Below are 21,142 nucleotides of genomic sequence, written 5' to 3' on the forward strand. Positions count from 1 at the left end.
TTATCAAGATGAATTGTTAATAACAAACAATAATATACAGAGCCTGATACAAAGTCCACTAAAGTCTGTGAGAATCTTTCCACTGACTTCAATGGGTTTTGGATCAGGACCATGGAGCAGAGCATTCTAGGACAAAGGTGTGTTCTTTCACACAAATGCAACACTGTAATGCTCAAAGAATGAAATTTTGCTCTCAGGGGGAAATTCACCCTGTGCAGAGGACAAAGTGGTGGGAGGAAGGAAGGGGATGATTCAGTGGTTAGGGAGATGGCCACAAATGCAGGTTCAAGTCCTTACTCCACTACAGACTTCCTGTGTGACCCTGGGCAAGTTGTCTAGCCTCTCTGTGCCTCAGTTCCCCACCTGTAAAATGGGGATAATAGTACTTCCCTACTTCTCAGGGTGTTGTGAGGATAAATACATTAAGGATTGTGAGGTGGCAATGTGCATGTTGCAGCATGACTGGTGTCACAGGCTAGAGACCTGAGCTTAGACCCAGGGGATCAGGCAGGCCTGGACTCAGGTGGCTAGTTCCAGCCACTGCCCGTACTGGAACATCCACACTGCTATTTTTAGCATGCGAGTCTGCTTGAGCTAGCATAAGTCTGTCTATCTGGGCTGTGAGGCTGGCTCCCAGCTGCAATGTAGACATATCCTTAGACAGTGCCAGCACAAGTCTGCTTAGAGGATGATATGTTTGTCCTCTACATAGCGGTAAATTTCACCCTTAGAGTCCAAGCATGAACCCATACTAAATTGCACTGAATTTAAAGGGACTACTCTTGCGAGTGAAAATAACTTGTTTGAGCAAATGATATAGGATTGGGCCCTTATACCTAACTTAAATAGGGTCACACTGGTGTAAAACACATAGAATTTGGATGGTAATTTTAGTTTCTTTATTTTATTTACGAATAACTTTTTGGCTAACTTTCTCTAGGGTGACCAGATGTCCCAATTTTATAGGGACAGTCCCGATTTTTGGGTCTTTTTCTTATATAGGCTCCTATTACCCCTACCCCCCCGTCCCAATTTTTCACATTTGCTGTCCGGTCACCCTAACTTTCTCCCACTCCTACAATGCAGAATTTGTCATGTTAAAGCTCTGTTGAAATAAAGTCAACTGTGCAGTTAAACCCATTAAACTTTTTCTCACAACAATATTATTTTACTTCTTTGGCTGGATTATAATATAGTTGTAGCATCCATGGACCCAGTCCTGAAAACCCATCCTCACCCATGTTCATCCAGTCACACGATCAAGGGTTTGTAAAATTTAGCTATTTTTTTGTTTATATTTCTTAAAAGGCAGTCTAAAACATGTTAAGGAAGGAGTTCTTTAAAAGATAAACTTTCCGCTAACATTCACCCATTCTGAAAGCTTCAGGTCAAAACACAAATAAATAAATATGCCTTTGGTTTGCCTTTTCACAACATTCTCTTTTTTAAGAGGATACCATCTCTGAATGCTTGAAATGACCTACGCCTTTGAATATTTACCTTCACTAAAACTTTCTGGAGGATGGCATCAGAAGCAGTGGGTGATATTGCTGTCACTTTAATAGAAATCTCTCCCAGCTGTTTTGGTTTGATTGGGAAATTAACAGTCTTTGCATCTTCACTTGGTACCAATACAGATTGCTGGTTTCCTGTAGCATTTATTTCATTGGATGTGATAAGAATTTCAAATGTGTCACTGAGGTCAAGAGTCACCATAACCTATAAAAAGATTGCAATTAATATTTTTAACTGGAAAAAGGGTGTTAATCTTAGGAACTCCCTTTTTATAAACTGTCATTTTCTGAGTGTATTTAAAAATATGTTTCAGTTGTACCATCTACTCACTGAAGAAACATTAAGAATCCAGGGCTGATGCAAGGAAGTTTCGTGCCGTAGGCGAAACTTCCACCTTGCCCCCCCTCAGCCCTGCGGCAGCTCCCCCCCCCCCCCCCCCCCCCCCGGCGCCCCCCCCCCCCGAGGCCCCCCCCCCCCCCCCCCCGGGGAGCTGTGCAGCAGCTCCCCAACCCAGCTCACCTCTGTTCCGCCTCTTCCCCGAGCACGCCGCCCCTACTCTAATTCTCCTCCCCTCCGTGGCTTGTGGCGCCAAACAGCTGATTGGCGCCACAAGCCTGGGAGGCGGGAGAAGTGGAGCAGCGACGGCGTGCTCGGGGAGGGGGCGTAGCAGGGGTGAGCTGAGGTAGGGGCCCCTGCGGCAGCTACCCCGCCTGCCCCCCCGCCCTGAGGCACCCCCGCGGTAGCTCCCCACCGCCCCGGCCCGGGGAGCCATGCGGCACCTCCTCACCCCAGCTCACCTCTGCTCCGCCTTCTCCCCGAGCACGCCGCCCCCGCTCTAATTCTCCTCCCACGCTTGCGGCGCCAAACAGCTGATTGGCGCTGCAAGCCTGGTAGGCGGGAGAAGTGGAGCAGCGACCGCGCGCTTGGGGAGGAATGCTGTAAAAAAAAAATTGGGGGCACTGCTTCTTGGTGCCCCCAAATCTTGGCACCCTAGGCAACCGCCTAGTTCGCCTTAATGGTTAGCACCGGCCCTGTAAGAATCTCAAGGAGATGTGATCACTATAGTATGTGTAAGCCTTGCAACGTCTGGGCATCATCCAAGAATCAGAGCAAGAAAACATGGACAAGAGGCAAAGAAGAAAAAGAAAGAACTGGAAGTTGATGGGAGCTAAAGATCTCAGCACTTCACAGGAACTGCCATTCACCAAATGGAAGGGCTCAAGAACACATTATATGTCATACCAGATCCAACCATCAAACCCAGTATCCTATTTCTGGCCAATCCCATTCAGAGGAAGCCAAAAATATACAGTCCATTTGACTAATTTGGGTGCAATGATTTACATGTAGGAAACTAGATTTTCCTGACTCCTGTAGCATATAGTTCATATATTAAAGAGTGCCTCTAGAAGAGCTGACAAACTTCAGAGCATAGCAAAATGGTAAGGGAAAAATACTAACAAAAAAGAGTTTGCCTATATTTACCTTGGTTGCTTCTTTCAAATAATTAAAGATATTTACTTCCAAAATAAACTGCTCTCCTCTGGTAACCGAGTAAGGAAGGTTCAAGGAAATGAAAAAGGGTTGAAAAGCTTCTAACTGGAAAACAAAATCATTATACAATAGTGAACCCCTGTGGTCATATATTAGCTATTAAATTTGCTACAGACAGTTTAGATTCAGATCTGTTCTAATTAGACTTTCCCATTGGTAAACCTGGATTAGAGAACAAGGTTACTTGTACTGGACAATTAGCATTAGGTAATATGCATTGTTTCTGATTTTTGGTTTTAACCAATAAACACCAATAAAACACACAATAAAAAAAAATGAAAACAGTGTTTATCCAAAAATCACCAGACAAACACCAGAAATAGTTACTTGTAGTTAATGGCTTGTCTATGCAGAGCAGTAATGTGGACTACAGGGGCATGATTTCTAAAACACACTAACGTGTTTCACATTAATTGGTCTGTGTAGATCCTGCTGATGCACAGTAAAGATTCTCTAGTGAGCTTTAACATAGTGCTGTTTGAAACAGTGTGACACAACAGCACACTAGGGAACATTACAAAGAGATTACTCAGTACAGTACAAAGAGAGAGCCCCGAAAAACCCCAGTTTTTAGACATCTACATAGAATTCAAAAATTGCTAAAAATAAGCCTCAAAAAATGAAATTAACAAACCCTGAAAAACAGAAGCCCTAGTAATATGATAGGACTGAAGCATGAGCCAAAGCAACTATTAGTACAGGGGTTCTCAAACTGCGGGTCAGGACCCCTCAAGGGGTCGCGAGGTTATTACATGGGGGGTCATGAGCTGTCAGACTCCACCCCAAGCTCCGCTTTGCCTTCAGCATTTATAATGGTGTTAAATATATAAACAAGTGTTTTTAATTTATAAGGGGGGTCCCACTCAGAGGCTTGCTATGTGAAAGGGGTCACCAGTACAAAAGTTTGAGAACCACTGTTTAGTACAATAGCAAATGCCTTTTTCTGAGGACTCTCTTTATTACACTGCAATAAAACACCTGTGGCTGGCCGATGTCAGCTGACCCGGGCTCAGGTTGCAGAGCTATAAAATTGCAGTGTAGATGTTCAAGCTCAGGCTGGAGTCTTGGCTCGGACCAGCCACAGGTGTTTTACTGCAGCGTAGACATGCCCTCTAGCCCTGGTCACATGGGAGGAGCTGGGCTCTTGGCATTTTTGAAAAGACAGGCATTTCATATCTTAGGTGCCTAGAATGATTTAAAAGTTTAACTTCAGACATCCAGGTTTGAAAGCTTTGACCTTTCCCATCATTTGGGATCCTGTTAAATAATGACTTTCAACTGTTTTGGATGCTTAAGTAATGGATGATTTAAAAACGTGTCTCTCCATGACCCTATTTTCATACCAATGGGGAAGGATATATTAGAAAGCAAAATAATGGGCTCGTCTAATAATCTATTTTTTCTTCTTTATATATTGCTTTCTGAAAGTGCTGTAATTCGGGGTTTGTATTTTTAAGAATTATCTATATTAGGTATATTTTTGAAAATACAACATTTTTGAACTAAAGCTGTGAAATAAAGAAACGAAAGCAGGCAGCAAGCAGATGCACTTATATTCCAACAAAGACAGACACCCAAAGGCACAGAATCACTGTATATCATTATGCAGTATTAAAGTTATTTATGCATACAGTAGAAGGAGGGATACGGTACCATAGATTTTAAAGGAGAACTCCCCACTGATTTCAGTGTGCAGCTCTGCTTAAAATGCGATTGTATTTAATAAGTCTTGTTTTCCTTATTAAAATAATCAGGTTGCTACTATTATTGTTACAATATAAAACTGAAAATAATAAACTAGGGTGTTACCAATAACATAAACTGGAACTATATTGTACTATGTTACCTCAACAGGAGCAGTTGTAATTCCAAGTCCAAGGTTTTCAGATATTACAAAAGCACTGGCTACCCAAGAAGTGATGGTATCAGGTACAGTAACTTCCATTGTTGTGTCTCTGCTGGATCTGATAATAGAAAAGCACATCCGAATTTCAAAAGTGCTATTTAATGCTCAGTTAATAAAATGTTTAAGATAGATCATAAATGTAGTCTGAATTCTTAACAGGAAAGTTTGTTGTTTACCTTTTCTTCTTCTCCCAACTTTCTGTAAATATGTTTTTATTAGTCCCCAAAGTAATAATTAAATGGTGAATTAGAAATTACTCACTGTAAGAGAATAAATCCCTGTATATTCTATAGAAATACCCTCCAGATGTCAGCTGTTTTCCTAAAGCTCCAGATACTGATGCTTAGTTAAATGAGTATCATGTACTGAAGCACAATACAGGTCAGATTGTGCCACCAATTTAGCAATTTTGGATGGTCTCATGGTTAAGACACTGGACTAGGGCTCAGTAAAGTAGGATTTAATTTCTGCATCTACCACGGACTTTAGTGTCACCTGAGGTAAATCATCTAATCTCCCTGTGCCTCATTTACCCATCTGTATAAGGGACATAATACTACTTCCCTTTCCCCAACCTTTCTCTGTGTTGTTTATTTAGATTGTAAGCTCTTCAGGCAGTGATTGTCTCTTAAAATGTATTTGTACAATGCCTAGCACAGTGGACTTCCAATCTTAGTTACTGCCTCTAGGTGGTACTGTAATATAAATAGTAATAGGGATCAATGCAGAATCCTATTTAAAATGTAATAGTGCAACGTGCCCCTAGAAAATAATTAAAATATGTCAGAAATCCAGAGCAAGTAAGTGTAAAAATCTGTTTTCCTCTAAGCATTTACCTAGTATTGGTGTCAACCCAAAGCCAAGTCTCCGGGAAATGTTTCCTTACATGTGGACTACTGAAAGCAGGAAATCCGGCTGCAGAATCTAGATAGTCATCGAAATCCGCACTGTAGGGTATCATCCCATCATCTACAAAGTTAAAATTATTGTCAAATAGCAGAAAACTCTACATAGCAAAAAAAATAAAATTAGCTCCTTGTTTCGTGTATAATTATTTACAAACTCACAAGACGTTTGGTAACAGTACACATGGTATTTCTGAATTGAATTTAGTGTTATTGCACTGTTATTTTCACTTAAAAACACAAAAGCATTGCACACGAAATTTAAGTTTGGCAGGTCTCTATGTCTATACAGTATTTTGGAGTAAACAGGAGCAAACCTCCCAGCTAGGTCATCAGACTTGGGCTAGCAGGTCTTGTGCTACACTCTAAATGTAGCTGTATAGACAGTACTTTGAAGTTGCAGCTTCGGCTGGCGCTCAGGCTCTGAAGTCTGGGGGTGGGGGCTTCAGACCTCAAGCTCCACCCAAGCCACAACCTCAAAGTGCTGTTTAGAGCACTAGTGTGAGCCCCACTAGCCCAAGGGCTCACTCCCGCTTGCTTCCAAATGCTGTGTAGACATACCCTACTCTTTAGGGGTATACATATACTCCGTATGAATATAACTATGCCAGGGGTGCTGAGCCATTGCTGTTTAAGTCAATGGGAGTTGTAAACACAAAGCACCTCTCAGGTCCAGGTCACTTACAGCCACTTCATGTCAAGGCAGCAGTAGCATGGACAGAATCCATAGAGTCCATAGGGAAAAAATGCAAAATAGCCTAAGTCCCATGTTCAGAAGCACCTAAGTTGATTAGGAGCCTAAGTCCCATCAATTGATTTAAGTACTTATGAAAGTGTTACCCCATATTTATACCCAAAACTCTCCAAGCATCTCAGGTGGCAATCCTGCAAACACCTATTCATGAGGGTAGTCATTAGGGATGAAGCCAATGGCCTTGTCACAGTGGTTAAGACTGCTCAGGTCAGTAAGCATTTACAAAATCAGACTCTTAAGATTTAATCATGAGCCTAGAATTTGATTTAGCTGGGCTGGATGCAACGTAAATGACAGGAATTCTTCTCCCTAGATTGTAAAATAGCTGCAGAGGTGCTCCACAGAGATTATTCAGTCATATGAAGTAAGGTTTTATGTACCCACACACACAAGACAGAGGGTGAAAGGATCTATGTAGTAGCCCTGCAGGCTTGATGTAATGAGCTCATGCTGAGTGCAACTCACCTCAAGTACATTGCACACAAATCTAGTCACCCAAGCTGCACAGCTGAACCACACTGGTTCCGCTGGATAGGAACAGGGGTGGCTTTATGTTTTTTGCCACCCCAAGCACGGCAGGCAGGCGGCTTTCGGCGGTGCACCTGCGGGCGGTCCGCTGGTCACGTGGATTCGGCGGCATGCCTGCAGGAGGTCCACCGGTGCCACGCCACTGGCGTCCCCGCCGCCGAATTGCCGCCGAAGCCGCAGGACCAGCGGACCTCCCGCAGGCATGCCGCCGAAAGCCGCCTGCCTGCCGTCCTCACGGCGACTGGCAGGCCGTCCCCCATGGCTTGCCGCCCCAGGTGGGTGCTTGGTGCACTGGTGCCTGGAGCCGCCCCTGGATAGGAACCCTCTCCAGCTGTGGAGGAAGGGTCTGTATTTGAAATATCTATTTCAGGAATTTGTCTTCAAGCCCCGATGGATCTTTTGTCACCTCAGACAACAACATAATCCTGACAAATACGCAAAATACATGCTGTTAAAGAAAGTTATTCAAATCAAAGATAAAACATGTAGGCCAAATTCTCCCATATTACACCAGCTTACATACAGGTAAGTCTATGACTTCTGTGGAGTGACTCTGGGTTTTTCCTGGTGTAACTAATCAGAATTTGGCCCTGTTTGTTTATCTTTAACTCTTCTGGACCTAGCAGATAACAATGGTTTGGTTATGCCAATTTTTATTACTTACAGAGAACATCATTCTTGTCTTCTGGAAGGTTTGCATCAGTCAATACCCAGAGGTTGCACTTCTGGATAAAAAAAAACATACAATCTATCTCAGTACAGGACATGCAAAGTACTCATTATCTTGTTTTTTGTTTCTTTCGTTCTTTTTAAATGTCTTTCTTTCTTTTTTAAATGCAAGTCAATTTTTAGCAAGTCAAATGCATGCCACAACAAATGCTATTTTCTGACTTTGAATCCTTACCACACCATCAGACATCACTTAGGGTGGCATGACGTTTTAGCGTAAATAAAAAAGAATTAAGAACAAAGACTTCAGTGGACTGATAGTTCATCTGCATGTTTTCATTCTGAAATGGGCACATAGTGATGAATTTCACTATTATCTATTAAAATTCTGTGAATACTTTCATTTTTAGACTTTTGTAAAACAAAATTAAATTCTCCCCCAAAACAAATTGATGCCCTCTTGACAATCACAGTAGAAAGCATGAAAACAGTGCAATGTCTACAGTTTTCAAACTTTACAAGGCATATTTAATATATTTTCCTTCTGCAGAGGATGTACAAACAATTAAAGAGAAAAAAATCCAACTTCTAGATTTAAAAATGATACCTGAAAGACACTGAGAGGACTTCTGATTGAGTCAAAATATTGTGCTGTGTTGTACAAATGTAGTTCATGAAGCACCTAAGAAAAGAAAAAGAAAATAATGCAAATTGTGAAAGCAGGATGCAATTCTTTAGATAAAATATACTGTACAGGATGTTAATTTGCAGAGCTATCCCTCAAACAGTAGATCTCTTGCCTCTGGAAAATTGGAGTTACCAGATGAATGGGGTTAGGCAATAATGGCTTACACCAGTGGTGGGCAACCTGCGGCCCATCAGGGTAAGCTGATTGCGGGCCGCGAGACATTTTGTGGACGTTGACCATCCGCAGGCATGGTTCCCACAGCTCCCTGTAGCCGCGGTTCGCCGTTCCCAGCCAATGGGAGCTGCGGGAAGTGGCGGGCATGTGTGAAGAGCTTTCCTACTTTATTTGGTCCTAAAAGAAAAATGATTTGACTGTGAAAACATAGCAGTTTGATGGACAAAGTTCAAAAGTGTTGGAAAAAGAAATGCTGAGTGGAATATTAGTCCTCTAGCATATCTAAGGAATGAAAACTTACAGGACAGAACAAGTATAATTCCAAATAAAGGGCCTCATCTTACAAACAGTATACTCATAAGCAGCTCACTAATGTTGGTAGACTACTTGAATGAGTAAGAATTGTTCACACAAGTAAAGGTTGCAAGATCAGTCCCAAAGTTGCATTTATATCTATAAAATAAAACATAAAAATTGTTACCTTTCCATAACCTTATACTTTTCAGAAATACACTGTATGCAAAGCTTTTTTCTTTTACTTACACTGTCTTCTGTAATGTCACTACTTTCTCCCAGGAGCTTTGTACTTTTGTCAACAACTGAGAGTCCAATTACAGATCTGGGTTCGGTTACACTGATTTTAAGGGAGACTTTCTCAGATGGATTGACTTTATCTTTATTCCAAGATATTTTGATCTAAGAAAAAGAAGAAAATTATGTTGGTTTAAATTACATAGCAATATTTCAGGGTCAGCCAAGAGCTTTCAATCATGAGCTTTTTATTTTAATTAGTCGTAGCTGAGAATCTGGTTTTGCTGGGGAAGGCATGGTGCCCACCAACTCTTGGAAGGGGCTAAGGGTTTACATGCTGCTCCCTTAACCCTCAGATTCCTTAGATCTGTAGTTGGCAAGCACCAGCATCCCCATGGACATCCTTTGTTTCTGTGATGGCCACTATCTTGGCCAATAATGAGTATTGAAGGGACCACTAGAGCTAAAAGGATGAGTCTGAGCTAAAGCGCCAGGTTCTGTAGCTGGAGCAGTCACACTCACATCTTCTGTGGGTTGGGCACAGAGGGGTTGTGTAACACACTCTGACCAGTGGGTTACACTTTCAATCTGCAAACCAGCCCCACAGGTTCCAACTGGCCCTTCCACGCTATTCCAGTACTTGAATAGGGGGTTGAGGAACAGATGCCAGTTCAGTACTCCTGTTTCAGATTAATAATTTTGCCCTTTTCTTAATTGAAGAACCAAATTTTACTCTAAACTCTTGACTGGAAAAATGAATTGAAGGAGAGAAACAGGTCTTCACAGCACTACATTCATTGTGAAAAGTCTGGGCCAGTGGCAAACATACTATCAATGGCTAAAGTAAATGTGATTATCACTGCTTATTATACTGTAAATAAGACAACAGACTGATTCATGAAGAGAGTTGGGTTTGGATTAAATGACATTTAAAACATGGTTGCCGAGTTATTTATTGAAATGAAATGCAAGAACAGGCTATAAATTACTCCCAGAAGTAACTGATCATGTTTCTGCTGCACTTAGGAAATTTCAATAGCTACCCCTCACAAAGAGAAGTAGAAATAGCTTGGAATTTTTGTAGCTTTGAAGAAGATCAATTATTTCATTATATCCCATTGGTTTCCAAATCTGAAGTTTTCAGTGGCTCAAATCATGAGGCTAATATTTAATTCCCATTAATTCATCTTCCCAATTTTCTATTATCTCTGTATTTAAGATTCCCTGGTTTTCTCATCTTTAAATTGCACTTTAATCACATACTTATATTTTGGCCTGTTCCCACAAACCCATGCTCACAAGACTAGTCCTTACTCAAAGGTTTGCAAGAACAGGCCCTATCTCTGTAACATAAAGTATACTGTAATCTTCACTAGGAACTGAATACAGCACCACTGAAGTCAATGGAAAGACTCCCATTGACTTCAGTGGAGCTGGATAAGGCCCTATATGCTTTCTTGTTACAAATATCTTCTCCTGTTTCTGATCTTAAACTTCTGAGTTTTAGCTCTCAGCTATGTTATCTTTATTGATTGTTATTTTTAATTTATTGAACTTTTAAAAACACAGATATGCAACACAGCAGGAATGTGTCACATGTAGGGTATGAACTGCAGCTTTCTGACCCCCTTGCCACACAACCTGTTTATAACACCACAAAAAATGCTCAGCTCCCAAGGATGGTTCCAAAGAAAATTGTTCAGCATATTCATAGATTCCAAGGCCAGAAGGGAGTATTGTGATCATCTATAACACAGGGCATAGAACTTCCACAAAATAATTCCTAGAGCTTGTCTCTGAGAAAAACATCCAATACTAATTTTAAAATTGCTAGTGTTGGATAATCTATTACAACTCTGGATAAATTGTTCCAATGGTTAATTACCCTCACTGTTAAAAATGTACACCTTATTTCAGGTATGAATTTGTTTGGCTTCAACTTCCAGCCATTGGATTGTATCCTACCTTTATCTTCTAGATTGAAGAGCCCATTATCAGATATTTGTTCCCCATGTAGGTACTTACAGATTGTAATTAAGTCACCCCTAAACCTTCTTTTTGTAAGCTAAATATATTGAGCTCCTATGAGGCATGTTTTCTAATCTTTTAATCATTCCCATAGCTCTTCTCTGCCCCTCTACAACATCCTTCTTGAATTCTGGACAACAGAACTGGATGCAGTATTCCAGAAGTGGTTGCACCAATGCCAAATACAGAGGTAAAATATCCTCCCTACTCCTACTCGAGTTTCCCCTGTTCGTGCATCCAAGGATCACATTACCCCTTTTAGCCATAACACATTTGACTCTATTGAACAGGATAAAAATTTCCACTGGCCAACCTTGTCCCAGATACCACTTCTGTATTGCCACAAAGAGAACTGGCAGTACTCATGGAGGGAGGGGTAAACAGTCCCTCTATGCAGCCTCTCCACAGTTTGGTTCCTCTCCACACAGCAGAAACGTGTTCATTCCAGTGTGTTTTCTGCCTTCCAGATTCATATCACAGCTGGGAGTATTGCTCCTCTGAGAGGACAACACTTGTATTTTCTGAGTAGGGCCCTTCTGGATCTTTCTCTAGTCCAGTTCTGGGGGAATCACAGTTGAAGAAACTCTCTCTTGGTTTTCTATGATACCAGTATCTTCCCAATGTCTCCTCAAACAGTCTTTCACATAGGGCCTGAACCAACTGCCAATGAAGTCAGTGCGAGTCTTTCCACTGAATTCAGTGAGCTTTGAATCAGGCCTACATTGAGGAGGATTTTTATATCTGCAAATCTTCCATTCTGAACTATTACTTAGTATGTAAGACATATAAAGAAAGTCATTGCAAACTCAGTCTTTGATTTACTACCTTGTTTTCAAGAACAGGCTGAATAGACAGAGTCAGGGCATCATTTACAACTTCCCCATTCTCATCAATATAAAAGATACTTATACACGCCACAGGAGCCCAGGAATTTTCTGGTTTTAAAGTGAACGTTGTCAAAACCTCTGTGCCTACAGCCACTATCTGTTCTTTAGCTACCACCTGAAAGGGAAAATAAAATGTCCAAGTTATAATAAGATACTAACTATATTACAATCACAAATCAACACCATTCTTCACTTCAGTGCCGAGAAAGCTCACCAAATATACATTTCAGACCTCCAATCCCAACAAAACCAACGAAAGACCATACTTAACATTCCTGTTATTCCTAAGACATAAAAAACAAGGAGAACCACCAGACTTCCAAACTGTTAATTTTTTTTTTTAAAAAAAGCAGCCTTCTCTTACATTATAAAAAAGAAAAAATAGATTTGTGCCCTATTTCAGGTCAAATGTGAGATTCTAAGGTCACACTCGGTCAGCTTGCTGTTAATAGAAATCTATGCATCTAACAGCAAGCATCTTGATCATCAGAGGTTAGAATGTGCTGTGATCCCATGTGGATTCTTGGGGTGGAGGGGTTGGAAATGCATCCCTGCCCAGTAGATGAGCACAATCTAATTGGTGAGAGCTGACACTGCTGCTAAGGCTCATCAGCTAACAGAGCTGGCCTGACATAGAGGGGAACACACTCCTCCCTTTAAAAGAATGGCAGAGCGGCCTCTCCCCTACAGCTCCAAGGGGACAGACAGTGGGACTCCCTCTGAGTAAGGACTGAGCAAATACAAAGTAAGGACTGGATCCACTGTTTTTACCGAGCAAATCAATAATAATCAAATCTCTTAAATATTTAATCACATTTTTTTTACTCATTTGACTTTATCTCAGGTTGGTAACAATCACCTCAAGTCATACACATGTAAAATTGGTACGTTACCAAATAACTGATCTCCTTTATTAGCTTGTTGCTTGCAACACTCAGCTCGAAAGGAATCCCAACCTAGAGAAATATGATGATAGGGCTAAATAGGTGTCCATGATGAATACCTGACAGTAATGTTTTATTGGCAAGTATAGCTTCATATGAACATGTGTTACCTTTACATCTTGTCTTGGTTTTTTTATCTGGAGGTAAGTCATGCTGGGGGAGTTGAATACACCGTGAACTGCTATGTTAGTTTCACTATCAAGGAAACTAGCCTGTAAGACAATACAAAAAAGGATGTTGCTAGAATTATAAAAATCTATTTAATGCTCGTGTATATGCTATCATTACATACTGTATGAAACAGACTAAAAATGTTATATACATTATATACATATGGTTTCAACATAGTTCGGGTGGCCAGATTATCCAAGTGAAAAAAACAAGACATGCGGCATGGGGATGGGTGAGTTCATGGTGAAGAGCGTGGGCAGGAAGGTACACCTGGGACTGGTTTGGCAGATTAGAGAGAGGGCATGAAGGTGCCTCTTCCCTTTCTGTAGCAGCTCAGCAGAACTTGGCGCAGCTCTGAAGCAAGTTTACAAAACCGGGAAAGATTTTTCGATAACCTTACTGCAAGCCTGGAACAACCTTAAGAAACTGGGAGATTCCTGATTTTCGGGGACAACCGACCTGAAGTGGTGAGAAGGAGAAAGTGCCAACATGAGAGTGGCCTGAGATGCATTGATCCATGATCCCCATATGTGCGGTCATTCTCATCAGTCCAGCTGCCCACAGGCTCTGACCAGGCAGTCAGGTTTTGCAAGGGGGTTACATAACACCATTTTTTTTCCCCACCAAAACTGCAGAGACCCTAGGAAGGCCCTTGAAAAAGGACATTCAGGGCCATGTGGTTGCCATTCTCATAGTACTCATGTATGGCATGTCACGTAAAGCAATTAAGCGGTGATTAGTTTTCAGATTTTTTTAAAGCACTATCATTAATAACATTAGTAATTCCTTGGTTGGTCATATCTCCCATTAGTTTATATCAACTACAGTTATTCTCATTGTGGTCTGTTTCTATTCAGTTCTACTAGTATAAAATCCAGAGTAACTCTACTGAAGCCAATAGAATTATTCTAGATTTACACTGGTATGATTTAGAGCAGAACCTGGCCCCATGAATTTCATCTAGAAACAGCAACAGCTGGTGAGATAGCTCAAACTCAAACCAGGTACAATCACAATTTTCCAAAGATCTCAGAATCTTGTCACTACTCATGGCCTTGACCTGAATATTAATCCCACTTCTTATTTTAACACCCTGTTCTCCCTTTCCCTCAGAGGGGATAGCATTCACTGTGCCATTCATCAAGTGAGCTATGCAAACAAACAGATAGGGAATCACCTGAAGTACAACTAGAGTTTATGCCTTCCCTCTTCTTCCTCTAAGGGTAATCACCAATATCTTCAAGCTCCCACATGAGGACCAGAATTCTGACAGCACAGATGAGTGGATAAGGCACTAGCCTGCACAACAGAAGACCTGGCTTCTATTTCTGGTTCTGCCACTGACCTAGTGTGTGACACTGGGTGAGCCATTTCACCTTTCTGTGCCTCTGTTTCCTTTCCCATCCATTGTCTGTCTTGTATACTTAGTGTCAGGCAGTCTCTCTCGCTGTGTAGGTGGTGTCTAGGACAAAGGCCTAGGTACTACTGTAATACAAACAATAAATAATTGCTCCCCACACCAGCTGTTGCATAAGTCAGAGGCAATGTACTGTTGAAAAGCCACTACAGTCTCATTCTTTGAATTGTGCTGGATTAATGCTTTGAGTTTTCATGATGTAAACAATACCTTAATGAGCAGACTCATCGTATTAGTCAGAACCGGGACCTCAAGGTGAATGATTCCATTTTCTGGGACAGTATAATTTAGGATATGCACTGTCTCATTTCTCTGCTGCACAGCTCCATTTTCGTACACAGAGAATACAGCATGGTGAGGAACTGTGTCTGACTGTTCTGCAGTGACTGTGACAAAATTTTCTCTCTCTTCGGCCGTCAGCTGATTTTTGTCAAAACGTGTTACTTTTAGCTAATAACAAAAAACAAGGAAGTGTTCATAAGACAGGCCACAACATAAATCCAGGATTCACAAGATGTAACCATACGTTCGTTTTTATGACATGGTTATATTTTTAAAACAGCAGTTATCTTCAGGTTTGCAATACACCTCTACCCCGATATAACGCTGTCCTCGGGAGCCAAAAAATCTTACTGTGTTATAGGTGAAACCACGTTCTATCAAACTTGCTTTGATCCACCGGAGTGCGCAGTCCCGCCCCGTCCCCCCGGAGCGCTGCTTTACCACGTTATATCCAAATTCGTGTTATATAGGGTCGCGTTATATCGGCGTAGCGGTATGTCTATCAGGACACCTCAACTCCCTAAGTCAAATTCCAGGTCTGAAACTTCACATAGGGAGTGTCCAGAGAAAAGCAACAAAAAATGATAAAAGGTTTGGAAAACCTGACCATGAGGAAAGGTTAAAAAACTGGTCATGTTTAGTCTTGAGAAAAAAAAGACTGAGAGGGGACCTGATAACAGTCTTCAAATATGTTAAGGGCTGTTATAAAGAGGACAGTGACCAATTATTCTCTATGTCCACTGAAGGTAGGACAAAAAGTAATGGGCTTAATCTGCAGCAAGGGAGATTTAGGTTAGATATTAGGAAACACTTCTAACTGTAAGGGTAGTTAAGCTCTTGAATAGGCTTCCAAGGGAGGTTGTGGAATCCTCGTCACTGGAGCTTTATAAGAACACTTTGGACAAACATCTATCAGGGATGGTCTAGGTTTACTTGTTTCTGCCTCAGCACAGGGGGTTGGACTAGAGGACTTCTCTAGGTCCCTTCCAGTATTTCTACGATTCTATGATACTGACTCTGACTGGTAAATGGAATGGAAAGCAAGACAAAGCGGGCACAATGGGAAACCTTCCCCTTTCCAACTGTGAAGATTACTAGTGTTCTTGTGAAACCACCGCAGCACCTCACAGCTAAGTATGCACATTGAGCGCCAGTAGCAACAAGGGTTAGTCCAATGTCTAATTCACGTGTAGGAGGAACAGAACTGATTCAGACATGGGCTCATCAAAAAGCCTGAGGAAGAGAAACTGCACAAAATTTGCATAAAGTCCCAAAATGAGCACCCCCCAGTACACAACTTCTCCACTTCAAATCCCTCAGTTACCTTCACAGATTATATCAGTTCTCACATTCCATCAATCCCTTCCCCCATAGCATATCCAGTCTCCTCTCCATCCCACACTCCATAAATTCATCCCCACACAAATACAGTTCATCTCTCTCCTTCCCTAATCTAAAGTCTATCCCTCCCACCAGACTGTTAATTCTCCCTCACCCCTCAGTCCATTAATTTGCCTTCCTATGTGTGTATCTCATATTCAGAGCTCCACTTATCAGTAGCTGCTCCTTATGTGTGGATAGCTGACAATCCCACTCTTCGCTTGTCAGCTGCTCAGCACTGGTACCAGCTTCCTCCAACACCTCCCACTGTGTCTTGCTTTGGAGGATAAAGTGGATGAGGACTGGGAGCAAGCTGAGAGGATGGCAAGGGAAGGGAGAAGAACCAAAAGCCAAAGACACCTGTTGTGAGGCTATCGTCTTCAGCTAAATGGTGAGGTTAGGCTGGCCTGCTGTGAATTCTCATATTCAGCACTTGCCATTTATCTATCTGGATCCAAGTTTTTCACAGCTTCAGCAAACGAAAAATTTCACTTGGCTCATTTCAACAGACTTTAAAGTGTTTCCCTTTTACATGGTGCACTTGTGATTGCCTGTTAAATGCTGACATTGTCATAGAGTAGAAACCCTTTTATCTGTCTAGAATTGGGAACATGAGATTTAGTTAAATGACAGGGGTTTAGATAAAAGGAAAAACACAGAGGACATAACCCAATTCAAAAACCAGAGGTTTTTATATAAGGAGGTGTTTGGATAAACAAGTTTTATAGGATTCTATAAAACAGCTAAGTAATAAGCTAAGTAATAAGCGTATGTTAGTAAAAGAGCGAGATTCATTAGCTAACAGAGTTATTTAAAAAATCCAGACTAGCTATAGAGTGTTCTGACTGAACAGAAATATGGTATCAAAATGGAAAATAATCAGCCCTGATGCAAATCCTAAAGACCCTGTGAAAAATCTCTTTTCCTCCAGAGCCATCACCAACCATCTCCAAATCTATCCCATGTACCTGAGCCAATATCCATTCTACAACATTTCCTATTATTTTATAATTTTCTAGTGCAAATGACACTCATGCTAAAATTACTGGCACAAATAGAATGAAATAAGAGGTGTCCTTAGAATAAATTTGTAAATTCCCCCTAACCCTCAGCAGACATTTTTAGCTAAGCAGAACCATAAAAGGAACATTGATTATTTTTCTTACACAAGAACTATCTTGATGAACAAACCATAATTAAATAGAAGAACTTACAGTAGCTGTGAAGTTCAGAGAAGGCTTTAGAGTTCTAGCATAGTCAGAAAAGTCAATGATGTAGTCATTCTGCTTTGGAAAGACAGTGGTGCTTGCATTCTGAGTGATTCCTGTTGGAGTAATCATGAGTGTTCAGAAGACATGATTTCATGTATAATCCTTTTGAAAGGCTTCTCTTAGCTCTTCACGATACTGAGGAAACTCTCTTGTATTTCAAACATTAATTCCAATCACCCCCATTTCTGCTGTTGTCACTATCCTTCCCACTGGGGACTCCAGTGCCCTGACAATCCAGGCATACGCACTGATACCCTGTCCCTCAGCGCCAGATCCCTGAGGCTGCACAGTGCTTCCATGAGTTACACTGCTCCACTCCACACATTTGCCATCCTCCCTATTCTCTCCCGTGATTTGAAGGGTACAGCTTTTTGAGCCCTTCTGCATATAAACAAACTGCTAAGATATGGCTCGATCGTTTGTTTTCTATAGCAACGGCATATTGTAAGTAACATACCTGTAAGTGATTCTGTAACTACAGCTATAATTTCTGTTGGCCCTCTGTAAACTATATCACGCTGATACCGTGCATGTTGGACAGTAGTTAAGTTTTCAAACTCTGCGTAATTAAAAGTGAAGTTCACAGATCCATTTATCTATAACGAGAAAACAAAGATCTTAAATTGTTTGACTGGATTTTTTCCAATGGAGTCATCAAAACTCAAAGCACTTAAAATCAGGACAACTTTTTTTATCCATTATTTCTAGTTAAATCGGATAGTTCCCTCAATAAAAAACAACAATTACAGTTCATGAATTAAGATATTAATACTTTGTTTTGGCAATCATCATTCTTATTTACTATCATTCTATCATCAATAACAGTCTTTTAACTGTAAGCAACAATAGGGTCTGATCCTGGCAAATTTTGATTTTTTATTATGAATATTCATTATCTATACACTGCCAGAATATTAGTGCATGGTGTTCTATAGTGAAATACAAGTCCCTACCCAAGAAGCTTAGAAGTGGAGCATATGATCCTGTAAAAGGATGTGGTTAATTCTCCATCACTTGAAGTCTTTAAATCAAGATTGGATGTCTTTCTAAAATATATGACCTAGCTCAGCCGCAAGATATGGGCTTAATGCAAGAATTACTAGGTCAAATACTTGTCCTATGTTATAAAAGAGGTCAGACTAGATTACCATAATGGTCCCCTCTTGCCTTAAAATCTATGAATAAAGTACTGAGCACCTACTGAGACATAGCATAGTGAGAGATTATAGTAAACAAAAAGTGAGCAGAGATGACCAGTATGACAAAGGTTACAATGGTGAAAGACTGAGATATGCTTACTAGTTATTAATATCTGTATGATGGTAGTACCCAGCTATAAGATTATGGCTGGGGCCCCAATGTGCTGGCTGTTGCACATAACGTAATTGACACAAGATACATACATCTTGTTAGTCCCATATAAGGGTGAGGGTGTTTCAGTTGGCTTTTTCTTTTCAATATATTGAATGTATTAAAATGTTGGGAGAAAAACAGGCAGGTATGGAGACCAGCAATGGAAGAGTAACAGGAAGAAGTGAGTTTAGATGAAAGGTGTGAAGGAGAATGTGGGTGATTGGCTCAGAGTCAGGGAAGATGCTTTAAGTACAGAGGGTGATATGAAAAAAGGCCTGGAGTGGCTTATGGGAAGAGAACAGGAGAATCAACAAAGAGCAGTGTGTGAGCAACACAATATGAGGCAACAGAAGAAAAGATTCCCAATGGGGATAGAACAAGGAGTACTTGTGGCACCTTAGAGACTAACAAATTTATTTGATCATAAACTTTCGTGGGCTAAAACCCACTTCATCGGATGCATGCAGTGGAAAATATAGTAGGAAGATATATATACACACAGAGGACATGAAAAAATGGGTGTTGCCATACTAGCTATAACAATAAATGGACTCAAAACAGACGTCAAGAATTATAACGTTCAAAAACCAGTCGGAGAACACTTCAACCACCCTGGTCACTCAATTACAGACCTCAAAGTCGCAATACTCCAACAAAAAAACTTCAAAAACAGACTCCAACGAGAAACTGCAGAATCAGAATTAATTTGCAAACTGGACACCATTAAATTAGGCTTGAATAAAGACTGGGAGTGGATGGGTCATTACACAAAATAAACCTATTTCCCCATGCTAATTTTTCCCCCTACTGTTACTCACACCTTCTTGTCAACTGTTGATAATTAAGATAGCCCATTTCCACTACAGAAGCTTTTTTTTTCTCCTGCTGATAATAGCCCACTTGATTACTCTCGTTATAGTTAGTATGGCAACACCCATTTTATCATGTCCTCCGTGCATATATATTTTCCTACTGTATTTTTCCACTGCATGCATCCGATAAAGTGGGTTTTAGCCCACGAAAGTTTATGATCAAATAAATTTGTTTGTCTCTAAGGTGCCACAAGTACTCCTCATTCTTTTTGCTGATACAGACTAACACGGCTACCACTCTGAAATGGGGATAGAATGTGTGTTTATAAGTGTTGATGAGGGTTTATTCCAATAGTTCATCTTGGCAGTGAAGTGGATGCAGAAGCAAAGTTCTTACATTCATAAAGACTCTACAAATTGTCAACAAAGACTCACCTCCAATGTTTTAGTAACATTTCTCTTGCTCCCCCAATGGGACACAGGAATGCAAGTGACTGTTACACTTCCTCTCACTGGCTTTCCATAAGTATACCTGAAACATGACAAGAGAGATCATATGAACCATTATCACATGACTTTGGATTTCTGAAAAATTTACAAGACTGAAGAATAAATAAAAAATGTATCTGATGGCATTAAATAAAACTACGGCACATTTGTACTTTGAAATGATGAGAAGCTTTTAAAGCTGGCATCAGTTGAAATTCATCAAGGGCATGAGCCCACAAATTGTGGGTGGGGAATGTGCACAGAAGTGGAAAGTGCTGCTCTTTTCCCCCACAGCCACTTGGAAGTCCATTATTATTATAAAACACTGTTCATCCATAGCAAGGTGCTGTACAATCCGAGAACAATCAATATCAAAATAACTACAGAAAAACAATAATTGGTCGGACTTTTTACATTTTATCATTTCATAATAATTATGACATTGACTCATAAGAAATAAGAAAATGTCAAACTTTTAAAATGCTATTGAACAAAATGTGACTGTTGCACAATTTTAGTGCAGTAGAGTTTAAAGGCTGTGAGGGAGGAACTTGTGTGCCCTTTGAGGATTGCACTAATCTTACCAGATGGAGCTAACACAGACCAGGAGCCCCAATTTATTCAGACCTAATTTTTAAAAGATGCCTGGAAGAGTAACCATAACGTAATACATTGATCTAGCATTCTTCCCAAAAAAAATCCCCAGGCATCCTACAATGCAAACATAATTAAAAACAGTAAACAAATATTTTCAATTTTAATCTGAAAGCTAGAACAAATTCAGGTTTTTGAATGTCATTGGGAAGCAGGGCCGGCTCTGGCTTTTTTGCCGCCCTAGGCAAAAAAGCCACCGGCCGCCCTCCCCGCCCCCCCGCGGGGGGGGG

General features: G+C 40.8%; 1 protein-coding gene across 1 annotated transcript in view; it reads right to left on the reverse strand.

The window, feature by feature from the left end:
• The window catches only part of CD109 (CD109 molecule), a 123,997-nt gene that overhangs the window by 37,564 nt on the left and 65,291 nt on the right, over nucleotides 1–21,142 (reverse strand). Inside the window, exons 8-21 of the mRNA XM_026654616.2 lie at nucleotides 20,205–20,301; nucleotides 18,062–18,200; nucleotides 17,548–17,657; nucleotides 14,882–15,121; nucleotides 13,194–13,295; nucleotides 13,033–13,095; nucleotides 12,078–12,254; nucleotides 9,237–9,389; nucleotides 8,439–8,513; nucleotides 7,827–7,887; nucleotides 5,812–5,944; nucleotides 4,916–5,033; nucleotides 3,001–3,114; nucleotides 1,501–1,719 (exon numbers count right to left, since the gene is read on the reverse strand). Of these exons, the coding sequence (XP_026510401.1) occupies nucleotides 1,501–1,719; nucleotides 3,001–3,114; nucleotides 4,916–5,033; nucleotides 5,812–5,944; nucleotides 7,827–7,887; nucleotides 8,439–8,513; nucleotides 9,237–9,389; nucleotides 12,078–12,254; nucleotides 13,033–13,095; nucleotides 13,194–13,295; nucleotides 14,882–15,121; nucleotides 17,548–17,657; nucleotides 18,062–18,200; nucleotides 20,205–20,301 (1,801 nt within the window). The remainder of the gene's footprint in view (nucleotides 1–1,500; nucleotides 1,720–3,000; nucleotides 3,115–4,915; nucleotides 5,034–5,811; nucleotides 5,945–7,826; nucleotides 7,888–8,438; nucleotides 8,514–9,236; nucleotides 9,390–12,077; nucleotides 12,255–13,032; nucleotides 13,096–13,193; nucleotides 13,296–14,881; nucleotides 15,122–17,547; nucleotides 17,658–18,061; nucleotides 18,201–20,204; nucleotides 20,302–21,142) is intronic.

Source organism: Terrapene carolina, unplaced genomic scaffold (genome assembly GCF_002925995.2).
Source record: "Terrapene carolina triunguis isolate 2854851 unplaced genomic scaffold, T_m_triunguis-2.0 Scaffold42, whole genome shotgun sequence".
In the NCBI taxonomy this organism is placed as follows: Eukaryota; Metazoa; Chordata; order Testudines; family Emydidae; genus Terrapene; species Terrapene triunguis.